Source organism: Callospermophilus lateralis, chromosome 20, assembly GCF_048772815.1.
Source record: "Callospermophilus lateralis isolate mCalLat2 chromosome 20, mCalLat2.hap1, whole genome shotgun sequence".
Taxonomy (NCBI): domain Eukaryota; kingdom Metazoa; phylum Chordata; class Mammalia; order Rodentia; family Sciuridae; genus Callospermophilus; species Callospermophilus lateralis.
In genome coordinates, this window is record NC_135324.1 from 17,587,952 (window position 1) to 17,601,873 (window position 13,922).

The 13,922-nt window shown below is 48.8% G+C and overlaps 1 protein-coding gene across 3 annotated transcripts; it reads left to right on the forward strand.

Moving 5' to 3' along the window:
* The first annotated feature begins 3,364 nt into the window (after positions 1-3,364).
* Positions 3,365-13,684, forward strand: Prok2 (prokineticin 2). Of its 3 annotated transcripts, XM_076841197.1 has the most exons (4): positions 3,365-3,460; positions 6,618-6,743; positions 12,394-12,456; positions 13,580-13,684. In XM_076841197.1, exons 1-4 carry the CDS (start codon positions 3,365-3,367, stop codon positions 13,682-13,684), a joined length of 390 nt encoding a protein of 129 aa, XP_076697312.1. The 3 variants fall into 3 exon arrangements, with proteins under 3 accessions (XP_076697312.1, XP_076697313.1, XP_076697314.1); XM_076841198.1 differs by lacking the exon at positions 12,394-12,456; XM_076841199.1 differs by lacking the exons at positions 6,618-6,743; positions 12,394-12,456.
* Positions 13,685-13,922: the final 238 nt, after the last annotated feature.

Here is a 13,922-nt window from a genome sequence, read left to right on the forward strand (position 1 = left end):
CTGGGGACAAGTCCGTCCTTGCCTCTTCCAGGATCTGATAGTAGCTGGCAGTGCCAGTGCTCCTGGGTTTGTAGATGTGTCCCTCTGATGTCTGCCTCCAATTTCAGGTGACCTTCCCTTCTGTGGGTCTCCCCTGCAACTCCCCCCAAACCTCCTTTTCCTGTAATAATGACACCTGAGTCACTGGACTACACACTGAAATCCAGTCCCACCTTCACCTTCACCTTTGATCACATCTACCTCCTTCCACATCAGGTTACATTCACAGGTGACAAGGGCTAGGAGTTGAAAATAGTTTCGTGGGGGACACAGCTTAACCGACTATACCACCTACGTTGTCCATCATGTTAAAATGCAGTCTTCACCAACCAGGTCCGCTGAGTGGCTGGCTGAGACGGGTTTGTCTGCCAGCTCAGCTCATTTCAGTCGTACGTCCTCTGAACAGAGTGGCGGGCAGTTCACCTGCACCAGGTCCAGTGTCTTTCTCTCCCACGACATTTAGTGCATTTGTGTGAATTAAATATCTACACTGTGCATTGTCTGCTTGCAACCTGTCTCCAGACTTCCCTCTGCAGAATAATATATTCCTATGGATCACCAGTTATTTCCTGAGGGCTGACTATATGTGTATCTCTAAGCTGTGTGCAAGAGGCTTTCGCAGGAAATTAGACACGAGTCCTAATCAGGAGTGCGCATCTAATTGGGTGAGCAAACTGGAAAAGACCTATATCAGTGTTGGTTAAAATTTCCAGCAGAGACCTAGTAGTAAAATTCACTAAGAGGTAACCCTAACAGGGCTCCCCGTCTAGTCCAGGTACCATGCTTAGTATTTTACAAGTGTTGTTCCCTTAAACCCCCAATGAAGGTTGTTCCCTTAAACCCCCATGACTATAACCGTGAGACTAGTATTTTTGTCCTTTTACAGGGGAGAAAACAGAGGCCAAAGAGGTCAAGGGGTCTGCCCAGTGGTCACAGAGCTCTGTTTCCTGTCCAAGTCCACCTGACTCATGAGCACATAACCCTGCTGGATCACGCCTTCAGTTCAGTGAAGCCTCGGCCGCCGTGGGGATGCAGGTCTATCCTCCCAAACACACAGGTTTGATTCTCCTGCAGGCTCTCCTGGGCTCTGTGATCGGGGGGGGGGGGGGGGGGGGGGGAGTATCAACCATTCAAGGTAATAGAACAGAACAGAAAGCGACTCTTCAATTTTGATTTCATTGTTGGTAGGTCTGTCTTCCTAGGTTATTTTATGGACTAATCCAAACTCGTTCTTTCATCTTTCCATTTGTAAGAATTGAAGTCAGACTCAATTTTCTGACTCGGCCACCAATTCAAAGCATTGTATTAAGAGTCTTCACTGCTTCTGTACAGCAATAAAACAATTAAAAGTCCCAGAGGGTGGCTGGGGATGTGGCGCAGCGTGAGGGCACTGGCCTAGCATGTGCAGAGCCCTGCCTGGGTTTGATCCCCAGCACAGAAAGGGAAGAGGGCAGAGAAGAGTCCACAAAGAAGCAACATTAAAACAAACCAACCCTGTTTTTAAGGATTTCCAACCTTATTTCAAAACAGCCTTATGAAGATGGTTTTCCCAACAGCCCTGTAAGAAACCAGCCACTTTGAAATTGGTTTTTTCCTATGTAGACAGAGCCTATTTTCTAGGCTTGGAGAAGCAGGGAATACCCAACCTGGCATTTAATTTAATAGTAGAAAATATGAAATAGACCATTATTTTAAAAAAAAAATGCAGGAATGTTGAAGTCTCCGTGGACTGGTTTTTGCATTTACCCGGCAGTGCTCCATGCTCCCGTTGGCATGGAGACTGGAAAGGAAACTTTCCACCAGTCTGCCACTTGCTACTGTTTCCACTTATTTTACTGTGAATCCAATTTTAACAGTTTTTTAAAAATTAAAAAAAAGTGGGGGGGGGGGGAGGTTGATTCCTTTTGTGTTTTCTGTTCCAGGATGTTTCTCAAACATGAAAACATGTGTTTAAAAAAAATCTTTAGAAGTCAGTCAAAGATTTGGTTTTCTAAATATTCAGCTGTTTGACATTCGGATAATTGCCTCATCTTTTCTAATTTTTTTCCCCCTGCAGTTTGTCTGAATGCTTTGGCATGAGGGAGCCCCACAGTCTGAAACTTTGTCCCAGCTCTCCTTACTGCATTTATTAAAGAGGCTGAAAGACACATCTGCTTTTCAACAACTTGTGGTCCTTAAGGGACAGGGGAAAGCAGAGATCCTGGCCATTGGGGAAAATCTGGGCATCCCAAAACCAGGGAGCCAGCAGGTCTGGTGTGGCAATGCCTACTTTGTCAAGGTGAACAGGGGGCTGGGAGACCCTAGGGTTGGAGATGGGGTGCACGTTTGTGGCTGGTCCTCTCCGTGGAGGTCTAGAACCCAGTAGACAGTTCTTGTTGGCATGAGGAAAAGTATCACAGTCATGCCATATGGCATCCTGAAAAACTGAAGAGTGATTTTCCTAGCCTGGAAAATTCAAGAGCAAGCGAGCTGCCTACCTGGGGCTAAGGGGGCCCCAGACTGGCACAGGAAGCCAGGCATTCTCATTTCCCCTTGGCATCGGTCTGCATTGTTCTGCCTGGAACTGGCGCGAAGCTGCAGAGAGAAAGAGTGCGGTGAGGAGATGAGGGAGGAGAGGGCTAGGTACAGATGTGAGCAGGAGGGAAGGCATTCCAAAGGAAAAACCTAAGGCTGCACAGCTGTTAAGGACCAACCCCTCGGCATGCCGGTCGTCGGGGTGTGAGATTAGGGGTGCTTTGCGCTCCCTTTGTTCTCCCCCAGCCCACCCCCGCCCCGCCCTCCACGTTCCCAGGGCGTTTGTTGGTAGTCTTTCTGCTAAGTTGCTCTGCCATGGGACAGAGCGGGTGCAGTACCTGGCAGGCAGTGGGCGCCTGGAGCACACTTGCTGAACGCGGGAACAGTTTGGGGGCCTCGGTGTGTCCCGGCCCGCACGCCCTGTGTCCTTGGCGCCTGGCACATACTAGGCGCTCCCTAACATCTGCAGAGCAAATGATCTGCAAGTTGCGGGCGCTGGCACGTGGGGCTTGGGAAACAGGGCAGCCACCGAGGGTCTCCGAGACCCCAGGAGCTCAGCTCCGGGCGCGTGTGGGGGGCGCTGCCAGCGTGGCACCCGAGGGCGCGCGGGGCGCCGGCACGTGCGCGGCCGGGGCGCGGGCCGCGGGGTGGGCCCGGGGCGCGCGGGGCGTGTGGCGCGCCGTGCCCGCGTGCTGCCGGGCGGGCGTGAGTCACGGCGGGCTCGCCTTTATAACCGCCGGAGGCTCGCGGGAGCCGCTGCTGCTCCTCTCCGCGCCGCAACCGCCCCAACCGCCGCGCGGCCCCGGGCGCCATGAGGAGCCCGCGCTGCGTCCCGCTGCTACTGCTGCTGCTGCTGCCGCCGCGGCTACTCACGCCCCCCGCCGGGGACGCCGCCGTCATCACCGGGGTAAGCCGCCCGCTGGCACCTGTCGCCTGGGCATGTAGGGGCTCGCCCAAGGAGGCGCGGGACAGGAGCCCAGGGCGCGCGGGCAGCGTGGCCCGAGCGGACACCTGCCCGGGACACCTGCCCGGGAAGGCCTTTGGCGCACGGGGGAAAGTGCCCTGCCCAGCCATGGGGGTCACCCGCCACCTCCGCCACCAGCTGCTCCCACCGACCTCACCCCGCTCCCCCGCAAGCCTGCTCTGTGCTCCTCTGTCTGACGCGTCTGTCTGTCTGGCAGAAAGAAGTTTCTTTCTCAGCCTGCTCAGGTACTTTTCTCGGAGTTGCAGCTCGAACCTTGCATTTTAATGACTGCCACTCCCTGAGTTGGAAAGGAGCAAGAGGAAAAGAGGGATACCCCAGGTCCCCGGGGTCCTAGTCCAGCATGGAAGGACTTTGCTCCCCGGGTGTCCTCCACAAGAGCCCTTGGAAATCACTTGGATCAGGGCTGTGTCTGTGCAATCGCAGGCTCTTCTCCTGGATTCTTGAGGTTCTCCCTGTAAAGTGTCCTGTTGGTGATGGAGTCTGGGCCACTAGACGTGTCGACTTCCAGAGGGCGTCCTGAGGGGCTTTGGAAGCAGCCACTAGTTCAGTCCTCTCCTACTCGCAGCCGTTGTCTGTAGGCGAATCCGAAGAATGAGTTTACAGCACACAGTTTTTAAAAGCCTCTTGTAGTTCACCATCATCACTGCAAAACCGCTGCTGTTTGCTGGTTGTGCCCGTGTTCCACTCTTTTCCTAAGTGTTAAAGTATTTTGCTTCGTTGCGTTAAATTCATTTATTTCATTAAGTTACTTCAAACATCAAAGTGCATTTTGTGTGTTTAAATAACACATGTATTTGAAATGATGATAAATGGGAAATGCAGTAAGGCTTAACTCTCTGTTCTAATAGGTCACAGTGCTGACAGCATTTGGTCAGACCCAAAAGATATTTAATTATAAACTTGTGGTTTTATTAGAGTACTTTTAAAACAAATTATCTGTATAGATTGTCAGTGGCCAGTCTGTGTGGCTGAACAAAAGGACTTAGGGGTTTTTTTGACACATGAGAATTGAAACATTGTGGAGTCTTTCTCCTCCCTCTTCCCTGCTGGCTCATTTTAAATGTCTACTAATCCTGTGTCCAAGGTTCCTTTGCGATATAAGTATCTTTTTGTTCTATTCACAGGACAGCACTATTTGAATGGGTCTGCATGGGTTAGGGATGAAGGGCATTAGGAAACAGATAATTAAAAATAGATAAAGTTATCTATTTCTTCCTAAGTTTTGTCCAAGAGCTGAACCTTTCATTACAAAAGAACATTTTCTCACCTTGGTTGTCTGTTACAGAGATTTAGACTTGGCTTGATACATAGTCCTATGTTGGCTGTTGTTATTGTTTTAATTCAGTGCTACAAAAAGAGTTAAAAAAAAAAAAAACTTCTCTAAAGCCAGGTGGCAATAAAGTGTCATTTTTGTGTCCCTCACAGGAACCACCTAGATTCAACTGAAAAACTTAGTGACTTCTCTAGATATGTTACATATATAGAGAATGTTAAATACCAGAGTGATTGATTGAGGTTTAGAAGATTCTGGCTAGATTTTTTATTGTGCTCTAAAAAGAGTGGGTGGGGCTTCAGAATTCAGGCTATCACCCATCTGTTGAAATAAAATACTGGCTGAGACTTCCACCCAAAGTATTTATTTTAGCAATATATGTAGGTATTTTGAAATTGATTCATATGTCCATAAAGATTTCTTAAAACATATTGGAAAAGTTTGTCGACTGGACATCTCACTTACGAAATGTGAAAGTCATGTACACGGGATTTCTGACACACGTACAAATGTTTGGATATTGTCCCTTGAAATCCAAACCATCCAGACTGAAAACTGTAGTTTTCAATGTACATACTCAATTTAAATAGAGAGAAAATTCTAAAGGAGGAAGTAAATAAACTTTAAAGCAAGATATTTCACTTTTAATGAAAAATAATGCTAAGAACACGTCCATATATTTATGTTTTGAGAAGTCATGGTTGGCCTCAAAACTGAGATCTTAGAAGGACTATTTTAGTTGTTTACAATAAATGTACATTTAACTTTGTGCCTAAATTATAGCCTTTGTAGGCTCTTACATGTATAGCATGAGATGCTTTTTACCTTATCACAAGCAAAACCCATTATTGCACACCATTTAGACAAAGCATCCCACTTTTTATTGGTTTTAGGAAAAAATAATCACTCTTCGGATCCATTTTATTAGAGACCTCATTGTCTCTGTTCAGCAGAGGATGGAAATTCCTCCATAGCTGAGTCCTTGTATTTATCTTGGGTTTTTATATTGGGAGCATGTGCTTGGAGTTACTTGCACCTCTTAATCCTTTGAATCTATAGGATGTGCTGACTGTGAGATACAGAGTCACACCCTAAGCCACTCATTTCCACTTGACAAACTGCTCATCTGAAAGAGGAGGCGCACAAGGCAAGAGTCTTCACCTGTCCATTCTTGACCTATGAGATCTCTTCATTTAAGGAGGAGATGGTGGCGGTCACGACAGTGGTGTGAGAAACACCAAGCCTCATGAACCAAAATGCAAACATTTGAAAGGGAAAAATGAACACGTCTAAAATTTACATCGGTGCCTTTATGGGTCTGGAGTGCTTCATGCCAGATTTAGAAACCGTTTAAATCTCTTTTCAAAACTAGGCCCAATGTATTCTGTAGTTAATAGTCATAAAATCTTGCAATTCGATTTATGTAGTTCCTAATGGCCACGTACCGTCTAAGACTAATACAGACTCACTCTTCAAGTTTAAAGCCAATTCAGCCATCAAGCTCTGGAAGAAGAAAGCTGATTTTATTTTTTAAAAAGTCTTCTGTTTAAAGGGTTCATAATGTGTAGGCCATTATTTAGTCTACTCTTGAAAATCTATGCTGATCAGATTTTATTGTGGATATGTGCGAGCAGATGAAGCTTTTTAAATATATATATATATGTATATATGTGTGTGTGTGTGTGTGTGGTTATTTAAAATCATAGCATTTGGATATTTAAGGAGTATTTCCCTTCCAATTTTAGATTCCCCCATCCTGAGTCTCTCCCGCCGTCTGTATTTATCTGTTTGTTCCTTGCATTTCAGGCCTGCGACAAGGACCCCCAGTGTGGCGGAGGCATGTGCTGCGCTGTAAGCATCTGGGTCAAGAGCATCCGGATCTGCACACCGATGGGCAAAGTGGGAGACAGCTGCCACCCGCTGACGCGGAAGGTCAGTTGGCCTCATAAGGGTTCTCTTATGTTGCCCAGCCACCCAGAGAAAGACCTGTATGATGGGAACTGGGAACAGTTTGCTTGAATTGGAAGTCGGGAGAGATGACAATGGGAAGACAACTCTCTTTTCTCTCCCCTTTCGTTTCAAAGAACCAGGCTTCTCCCTTCCACATCCTAGAGGAATGGAGGCACTTCGTCAGAATCACTTCTCCCATACGAATTCACTTAGAAATTATTTAGGACAAAATATATAGGATACTCTACTATGCATCTTTATAGAAACCACAGTAGAGAAGTTCTTGAAAAGACTTTTTATATCCAATCTGTTGATAAGGCACAAGAGAATAACCTTTGTGGTGGAGGGGGGTTGTTATTATTTCAGAAATCGTGGATAATACCATTATCCTTATATCTTAAAAGCTCTAAATTTTACCTCTGTATCTATGGGGTGCATTGTCCATGATTTTAGAGATTATTGTTATGTACATTTCCAACTTCCTTGCTCATGTAGCAGCTCACTCACAGTGATCTAAATGATGCTTTGGGAAAGTTATTGACAATGTGTAGGGTAGCCATGGGATTGTAGGAGTGTCTGCCTAAGGCTTTAGGGGTGGGGACCCCAGGCTGCAAGCTCGCCCCTCTGCAGGGGCCAGCAGGTTTGCATCACATCAGGAAGCAGAAGGGAGCAGAGAAGCTCGTGGAGCTGGAGGGGCCTTGCCTTCAGATTGATGGGTCAGCAATGCCCTCCAGGGATGCCGGGCTGCAGTGACTTCCTCTGGTTCCCCTCCTGGTTCCACCGGTCAGTGAAATGCAGCCCAGGGGAATTGAGATGAGCCCCCAGCCAGGTAGCCTGACGGAGACAGAACTCTGGACACTCTCATTTGAAAACAGGTTGAGTGTCTTCAAATCAGATAGAATTGCACATTCTCTCTTACTTTTTACCAGGCGAGTTAGGGTTTCAAACTGCAATAGAATGAGACCTCTTTCCTCTAATCCATCTTGGAGCAAACACCGTGAAATAACCTGCAACCTGTTGGCAGAGGGTCAGCTCTGAGAGCTGTGATACGGATTCCCATTGACGGGGCCTCTCTGAAGGCTGCATTAGCCACCGGCTTTCCGGTGGCTGCCTTGTGAAACGTTTCCTGTTACGTTAGGGCCATTCCTGCCTGTGGTTTCACCGTGCAAGACAGTACTGTCATTTTAAGGCATGACATGCACCTTTTATTCTTAGTCATTTCAAGAAAGAAAAGGTTGCAAACAATTAGCTGTCCGTGTCAATTCCAGACTCCCCACGGGCAGCTGAAGCTGGCCCTGTGCACTGGGCATCGATCCCCATTTTTTTTTTATCACATGTGCTGAACGTGCGTCGTCCTTGGTGCACTTAAGTCGTTGGCTATGAAAAGGTTGCTCTCGCCCTGTGCCTTGAAGGATCCTTGTTTCATGCAGTGTTGGAATAACTCCACTTGCCCTAGACCCTAAAATCTGGTGTCCTTTCCGAAAAGGACACCAGGTGTGATCTGTGTGCTAGTACCACTGGTGGTTGCCGCTTGTTGAGGGCTGTGACGTGCCAGGTACTCCACACTGAGTGCTTTGTGTGTGTTTCTTCACACTCACCGACTCCTGAGAAGTAGGTTTACTTTGGTCACAATGGAGCCTCCACGGGGCTCAGGAGCTAGTTGAGACTGCAGTCTACACTCAGGAGCACACGTTGACCTTGGCTTCCTTCCGACTCTCCATGGTCCTAGTGGACCTGACCACATGCCCCTTGACTTCACCACAATCCATGTGCTTGGGGGGATGAGTTGACCCTCCACAGTGGGTACCAGTGCCCGATGGTTTTGAGTTTTCCAAATGGGAGCCGCTTATCCCCGGTTCATAGATAACTCCAAGTTCAGGCGTACTGTCACGTGGACCAGAGAGCAAACGGAATCCGCCTCTGGTCACCTACGTGGACCTCCAGCGTTTGGTTTTCATCACAGTCTGATAGTGAAATTTTTAACTAAGGGACTGTGGTTTTCATGGTGAAGTGAAGTGACAGAATAACACAGATACTGAAAGACAAGGCTTGGGGTCAGACTTTAACTTTGCCCCCATTCAGTTGTCCACTTGAAATGTGTTTTTAGAACTCAATTTTAACTTTTTTTTTTTTTCCTGTCTTGAAACTAACATTTTCAAAGTCACTTTGATGATGTAAGAGTAAGTCATAGACTTGTTACAGATGAAATTAGCCAATTTGGAAAAGAAAAAAAAAAATCTAGTTTCTTCCAGGTTCTCTGTTACATTCCCTTCAAAACAGGTGAAAAAGAAGGTTGTTCCTGAAGATACCCTGGTGAACCTCGGATATGCATTCAGTGGTACCCTAAAATTTAGTGCCCCTTAGTGGATGGGGACAATGGAGACACTGTTTGGTGGCTGTGCGCCGTCAAAATGTGCTAAACAAAACAAACATATTTGATGGATGCCGCAGGGCTGTGGGTAGCACTGGATGGCCATTGAGGGCAGGGGACGTCATTTCAAATGCACCAGCTGACCGGCAGAGTTCACGGTCACTGCTCAGCTGCTATTTTATAATTGCATAGTTTTTAACTTTACACTTGATAATTTAAAAATAGAATAAAATAAATCCATCAAGAAAGAACTTGCTTTCAAAACATACTTTTAAGCAAATAATAGCTTTTCAAACAGGTATTCATTTAAATTATATTTTTAACAGTAAATGACTTTGAGTCATGTCTACAGGAAATATTTCCCCTTTAAAAAATATTCAAATTTCTATTAATCGCTATACTTTATTATTTTGGATTATGATTCTCATAATAAAATCCAGTCATAAAATAATGGAAATACTTGAAGAACAAGGTTTATGGCAGATTTTCTATCCTATTTGGATTGATGTGATTAATATTTATATTTTATTGCTTACTATTTCCAACTTAATTTTTAAATAAGTGTTTCCTCCAATCTTTTATTTATTTATTTGGTGGGGGGATGGGTAACCAGGGATTGAACTCAGGGGCACTCGACCACTGAGCCACATCCCCAGCCCTATTTTGGATTTTATTTAGAGACAGCATCTCACTGAAGTGCTTAGCACCTCACTTTTGCTGAGGCTGGCTTTGAACTCACAATCCTCCTGCTTCAGCCTCTAGTCTTTTAATGTTTTTTTTTGTGTGTGTGTGCTGGTGCTAGGGATGAAACCCAGGGCCTTGCCCCTACTATGTAAGCTTTTTTAAGGTCATTTTAAAATTGACCTATACATTTCACTTTTTGAGGAAATTTTTAAAATACAAACCTAAGACTTTTTCATCTTTTGAAAACCATTTATTGTAGACTTAAAAAATTATGAGTGGTTTCACTTTTAAAGCCATTGCATGCCCAAACGTCAAACACAATTTCAGAATATGAGCTAAAAGACTGAGTAAGTAACTTTAAAAATCAGTGACAGGTAGAAGAAAATACAACGTGCCAATGTCCTCATTGTCCCTGTCAGGCATGTCTTGAACCACCATCCACCCTGAACCATGGTCACAGGTTCCAATCAGCAGACACTCGCCGGACAAACCTGCCCTTGTCTGACACGGGTTTTCTCGACCTTGGCCTTATGCACCCCTGGCTTCATTTCTCCTGACGGGAGCATCTTGCTGAGCCCCAGTCCAGTGTCACACACAGGATTTCAGTGTCGGGTCAGGTCCACTGTTGCCCGAACCCCACACCTGGCCTTCACAGAGGTGCTCTTCTCTCTTTAAGAGCACCACAAACAAGGGAAATCATGTCTGACATTCTGCAGTGGTAACTTCTAGAATCTGTCTGAAATTGCAGGCTCTGAGACCCTGGATTGAGCGATCCATTGATTCCAGAGTAAACCATCAAGTTTGGGCTGAATGGTTCAAATATGCATCTTTGGCAAACACTTTCTAGAGCTTGTGTGAGAAGACACCTGTTACCTCTGTCATGTGGCATGTGGATCTAGAAGCAAGCGGGCCAGTCCAGCCGTGGACACGCACCTGCTGGGTGGGGATATCAGAAGTCTTGCTCTGTCACGAGGAGCCCAAGATGTAAGGGGAGGAGGGAAATTCTCTGAGCTGGTGCATGGTGCAAGGCTGGGGCGAGGAGGGGGAGCCAGGCTGGGTCTTGGAACCCAGGCATCAGGGTTGGAATGAGAAGAGGACCTGCAGCTTGGTCTGGTCTAATCACTGTGTTCAGGTCCCCAGCAGCAGATCCTCGTTGACGTTTGCAGGCTTGGTGTCCTTAATAAGAAAAAGAATGCAAAGGTATTTTTGAAAGTTTTGCAAAAAACGTGGCTGTGAAATGAGGGGTCTCAGCCTCGGTTTTGCAGTGCCTCTGCCCCTTGAGGTTGGCAGCTTCAGTCATGCTGGGCCTGCTGGCACCAGGACCCTAAGATGGTCACCCGTTGGCCCTCAGGAAAGAGCTCGCAGTCTCCACAGGAGGCCTGGGGCAGAGCTGGTGAGCCTGTAACAAATATTTTCTTGAGTGTCTCTTGTGTATCAGGCCAGTGGCTAAGAGCTCATAAAGACAGTAAGATGGACACAGCCCTCCCCCGCCCCACTGGCACCCGAAGTCAGGGCATGGTGACAAAGAGCCAGGGTCTGGGGAAGCCAACAACCGAACTTGGGAAGGAACAGGACCCAGCGATGAGGTGCTCTTGCCCTTGGCATCTAGGTGACCGCAGTTGGGGGCATCCAGAAGCAGCCCTTTGCTCAAAACAGTGAAAAGCTGGCCCTGGGTTGGGGACAGTTGTCCTTGCAGCCTCCTGAGGCCTGAGCCGGGGCCTGGATGGTGCTGCTTTTCCTCTTGCTGCTTCCCTTGTGATCAGCGTGACGAGGCGCGAGGACCCACTCAGGGAGCTCAGAGGTGCTGAGGTCCAGCCACGGTCTCCCCTGGCATCCGTCCTACGTGGAGGGCGGGTCATTTCCCATTCAGCCCTTGCTGTGTCCCCAGCACCTGTCATCGGCCCTGATGTGGGGCATTCCTGGGTGAAGGAAGGAGGAAGGGCGTGTCCATCCCCAGCTGTCTGGCCACTGGAGGTGTCGCGCTCTCTGTGGGCGCCTTTTCCCTGGATGGGCTGTCGGTTCTCCTCAACCCCAGCACCCTTGACCCTTGGGACTAGACCATGCTTTGTTGTGAGGGGCTGTCGTGGACATTCAGGATGCAGGCAGCGTTGCTCTCCCTCTCTCTAGGTGTAGGCATCCCCCCACCAGATGGTGGCAAGCAGGTGTCTGGAGAGAGCCTGGCATCTCTCCGTCAGAACCGCCCCTGCTAGAGGGCCCTGGCTTGGGCAGGAGTTTGGGTGGCTTATTGAAAGGAAGCTCCAAGTTCCAGGGTTGAATGGCCTCGGCCAGCACAGCTGTGCCCACCTCCTCCCATGCTTGGTGGCAGCAGATGTCCCTGCAGTGCACCCTTTGAGTCACACAGTGATGGAACCGTTCTGAGCACCAGCCCTGGGCTGAGCAACAGGCAGTGTGCCTGCAGGTAGATGTGGCCAGAGCCCCAGGAGAGGTGACGTGTCCCCAGGCCAGAGGGCGCCGCGGCTCATGCCAGGCCTAGGTTGACCACATACCTGCCCTCCCGTTGCCTCCCGTTCTTCCCTTTGTGTGTATTGATCTCAGTCGTCTCCCTGACCCTTCCAGAACCATTTTGGAAATGGGAGGCAGGAAAGAAGAGAGAGGAAGAGAAGAAGAAGGAAAAAGGAGGTAAGAAGGAGGTGAGCCTGGTGCCAGGAGAGACCCGCCCAGAGCTCAGCCTTGGGCTGCACCCGCAGGGTTGGTCCACCCATGAGTCTGACCCTGGAGCAGGGCTGGAGTGGCCTGCCCCAACAAGGACAGCCCTGGACAGCCCTGTCTGTGAGGCAGAAACCTGCTCAGTGGATTCCTACTTGATGTGGCCTCCTGATGGAGGAAGCCCTGGGTTTGAAGCAGGCGGGACAGAGGTCTCCACCTGTTTGAGCTACAGGAGGATCCTCACCTCCTTCATGTCACCCTGAATGAGCCGCTTGCCATCCCGTCTCCCCGAGCCCCTCACATCTCCGGGCCTGGGGTCAGATTTTCTCCATAGCACTTGCAAGATGGGCAAGGGGTGAAGAAGGCCCTGTTCCAGGGGACAGCTGGCTGGGGCCCTCCTTGCTCTAGGGATGACCTGTACTGAGCAGACCCACTGCCACGGGCACAGAGCACCTCCACTCACCGGCTTCTGGCTGAGCCTCCTCCCCAGCTCCACTGGTGACTTGAGCTAGACCCCTAGGGTGACCCTGGGGACAAAGTACCCCTTGTTCTGCTGGGCCAGCTGAAGCCAGGGCCAGTTGGTTCCATTTCTGCAAAGCGAACCTGATTCTTCCCATCATCTTGCTCTGTTCCTTTTTCACCTCGGTGTTTTGAGTCCTAGCGTCCACGGCAGAGGTGTGAGTTGACATGTGACTTGCTGGCCATGCGACGTCTGCTCACTGAATAGGTGTGGCCAGGACCCCAGCACTGGGCTCCACTTTAGGGGCTTCAGGAGTGGGACACTAAAAAGAAACAAAGGGAAAGGCGAAAGCTTGGTGTCTGGGGTCCAGCTGGAGGCCAAGCTCCGTGTCCAGCTGTGTGACCTCGACGGCTTGCTGAGCTCGCTCTGCGCCTCGGTGTCTCACCTGTCACATAGGTGTGATTAAAGCCTTTTCCATCTTCACGAGTGTCTGCAAGGATGGAAAGCGCCACAGACAGGTCCCGCGCACCGCACGGCGAGAGCACCCAGGAAGCTCCATTGCTCTCAGAGAGGCAGCTTCCAGGGCTCATTGGCTCTGAAGCTGGTCCCCTGACTCCGTGCCCCTTTTTCTTTCAGGTTCCATTTTTCGGACGGAGAATGCACCACACCTGCCCTTGCCTGCCGGGCTTGGCCTGTGTGCGGACTTCATTTAACCGCTTTACTTGTTTAGCCCACAAGTGATGGCTGCGGAGAAGGAACTTTCCACGTGCACAGGGTCCGGAGGCCTGCGGAGCCCGACTTGGGATCCTGCCCGACGAGCAGCACTGGAGAGGAGCGCCCGGCTTCCAAGTAACATTTCATCTTTGATTTTTCAGTGACTTTTTTTTCCCCCCTTGAAAGGAAATTTTAATTTTGGATAGAAATGTGAAGAGCAGAGCATTACGGCACCGATTCTCATTTCCCTGTTGGGCTTTGGTTT

Coding starts and splice junctions, on each gene's coding strand:
- Prok2 (XM_076841197.1), top strand. CDS start 3,365: ATGAGGAGCCCGCGCTGCGTCCCGCTGCTACTGCTGCTGCTGCTGCCG. Junction 3,461..6,617: donor ACGCCGCCGTCATCACCGGG/GTAAGCCGCCCG, acceptor CTTGCATTTCAG/GCCTGCGACAAGGACCCCCA. Junction 6,744..12,393: donor GCCACCCGCTGACGCGGAAG/GTCAGTTGGCCT, acceptor TGACCCTTCCAG/AACCATTTTGGAAATGGGAG.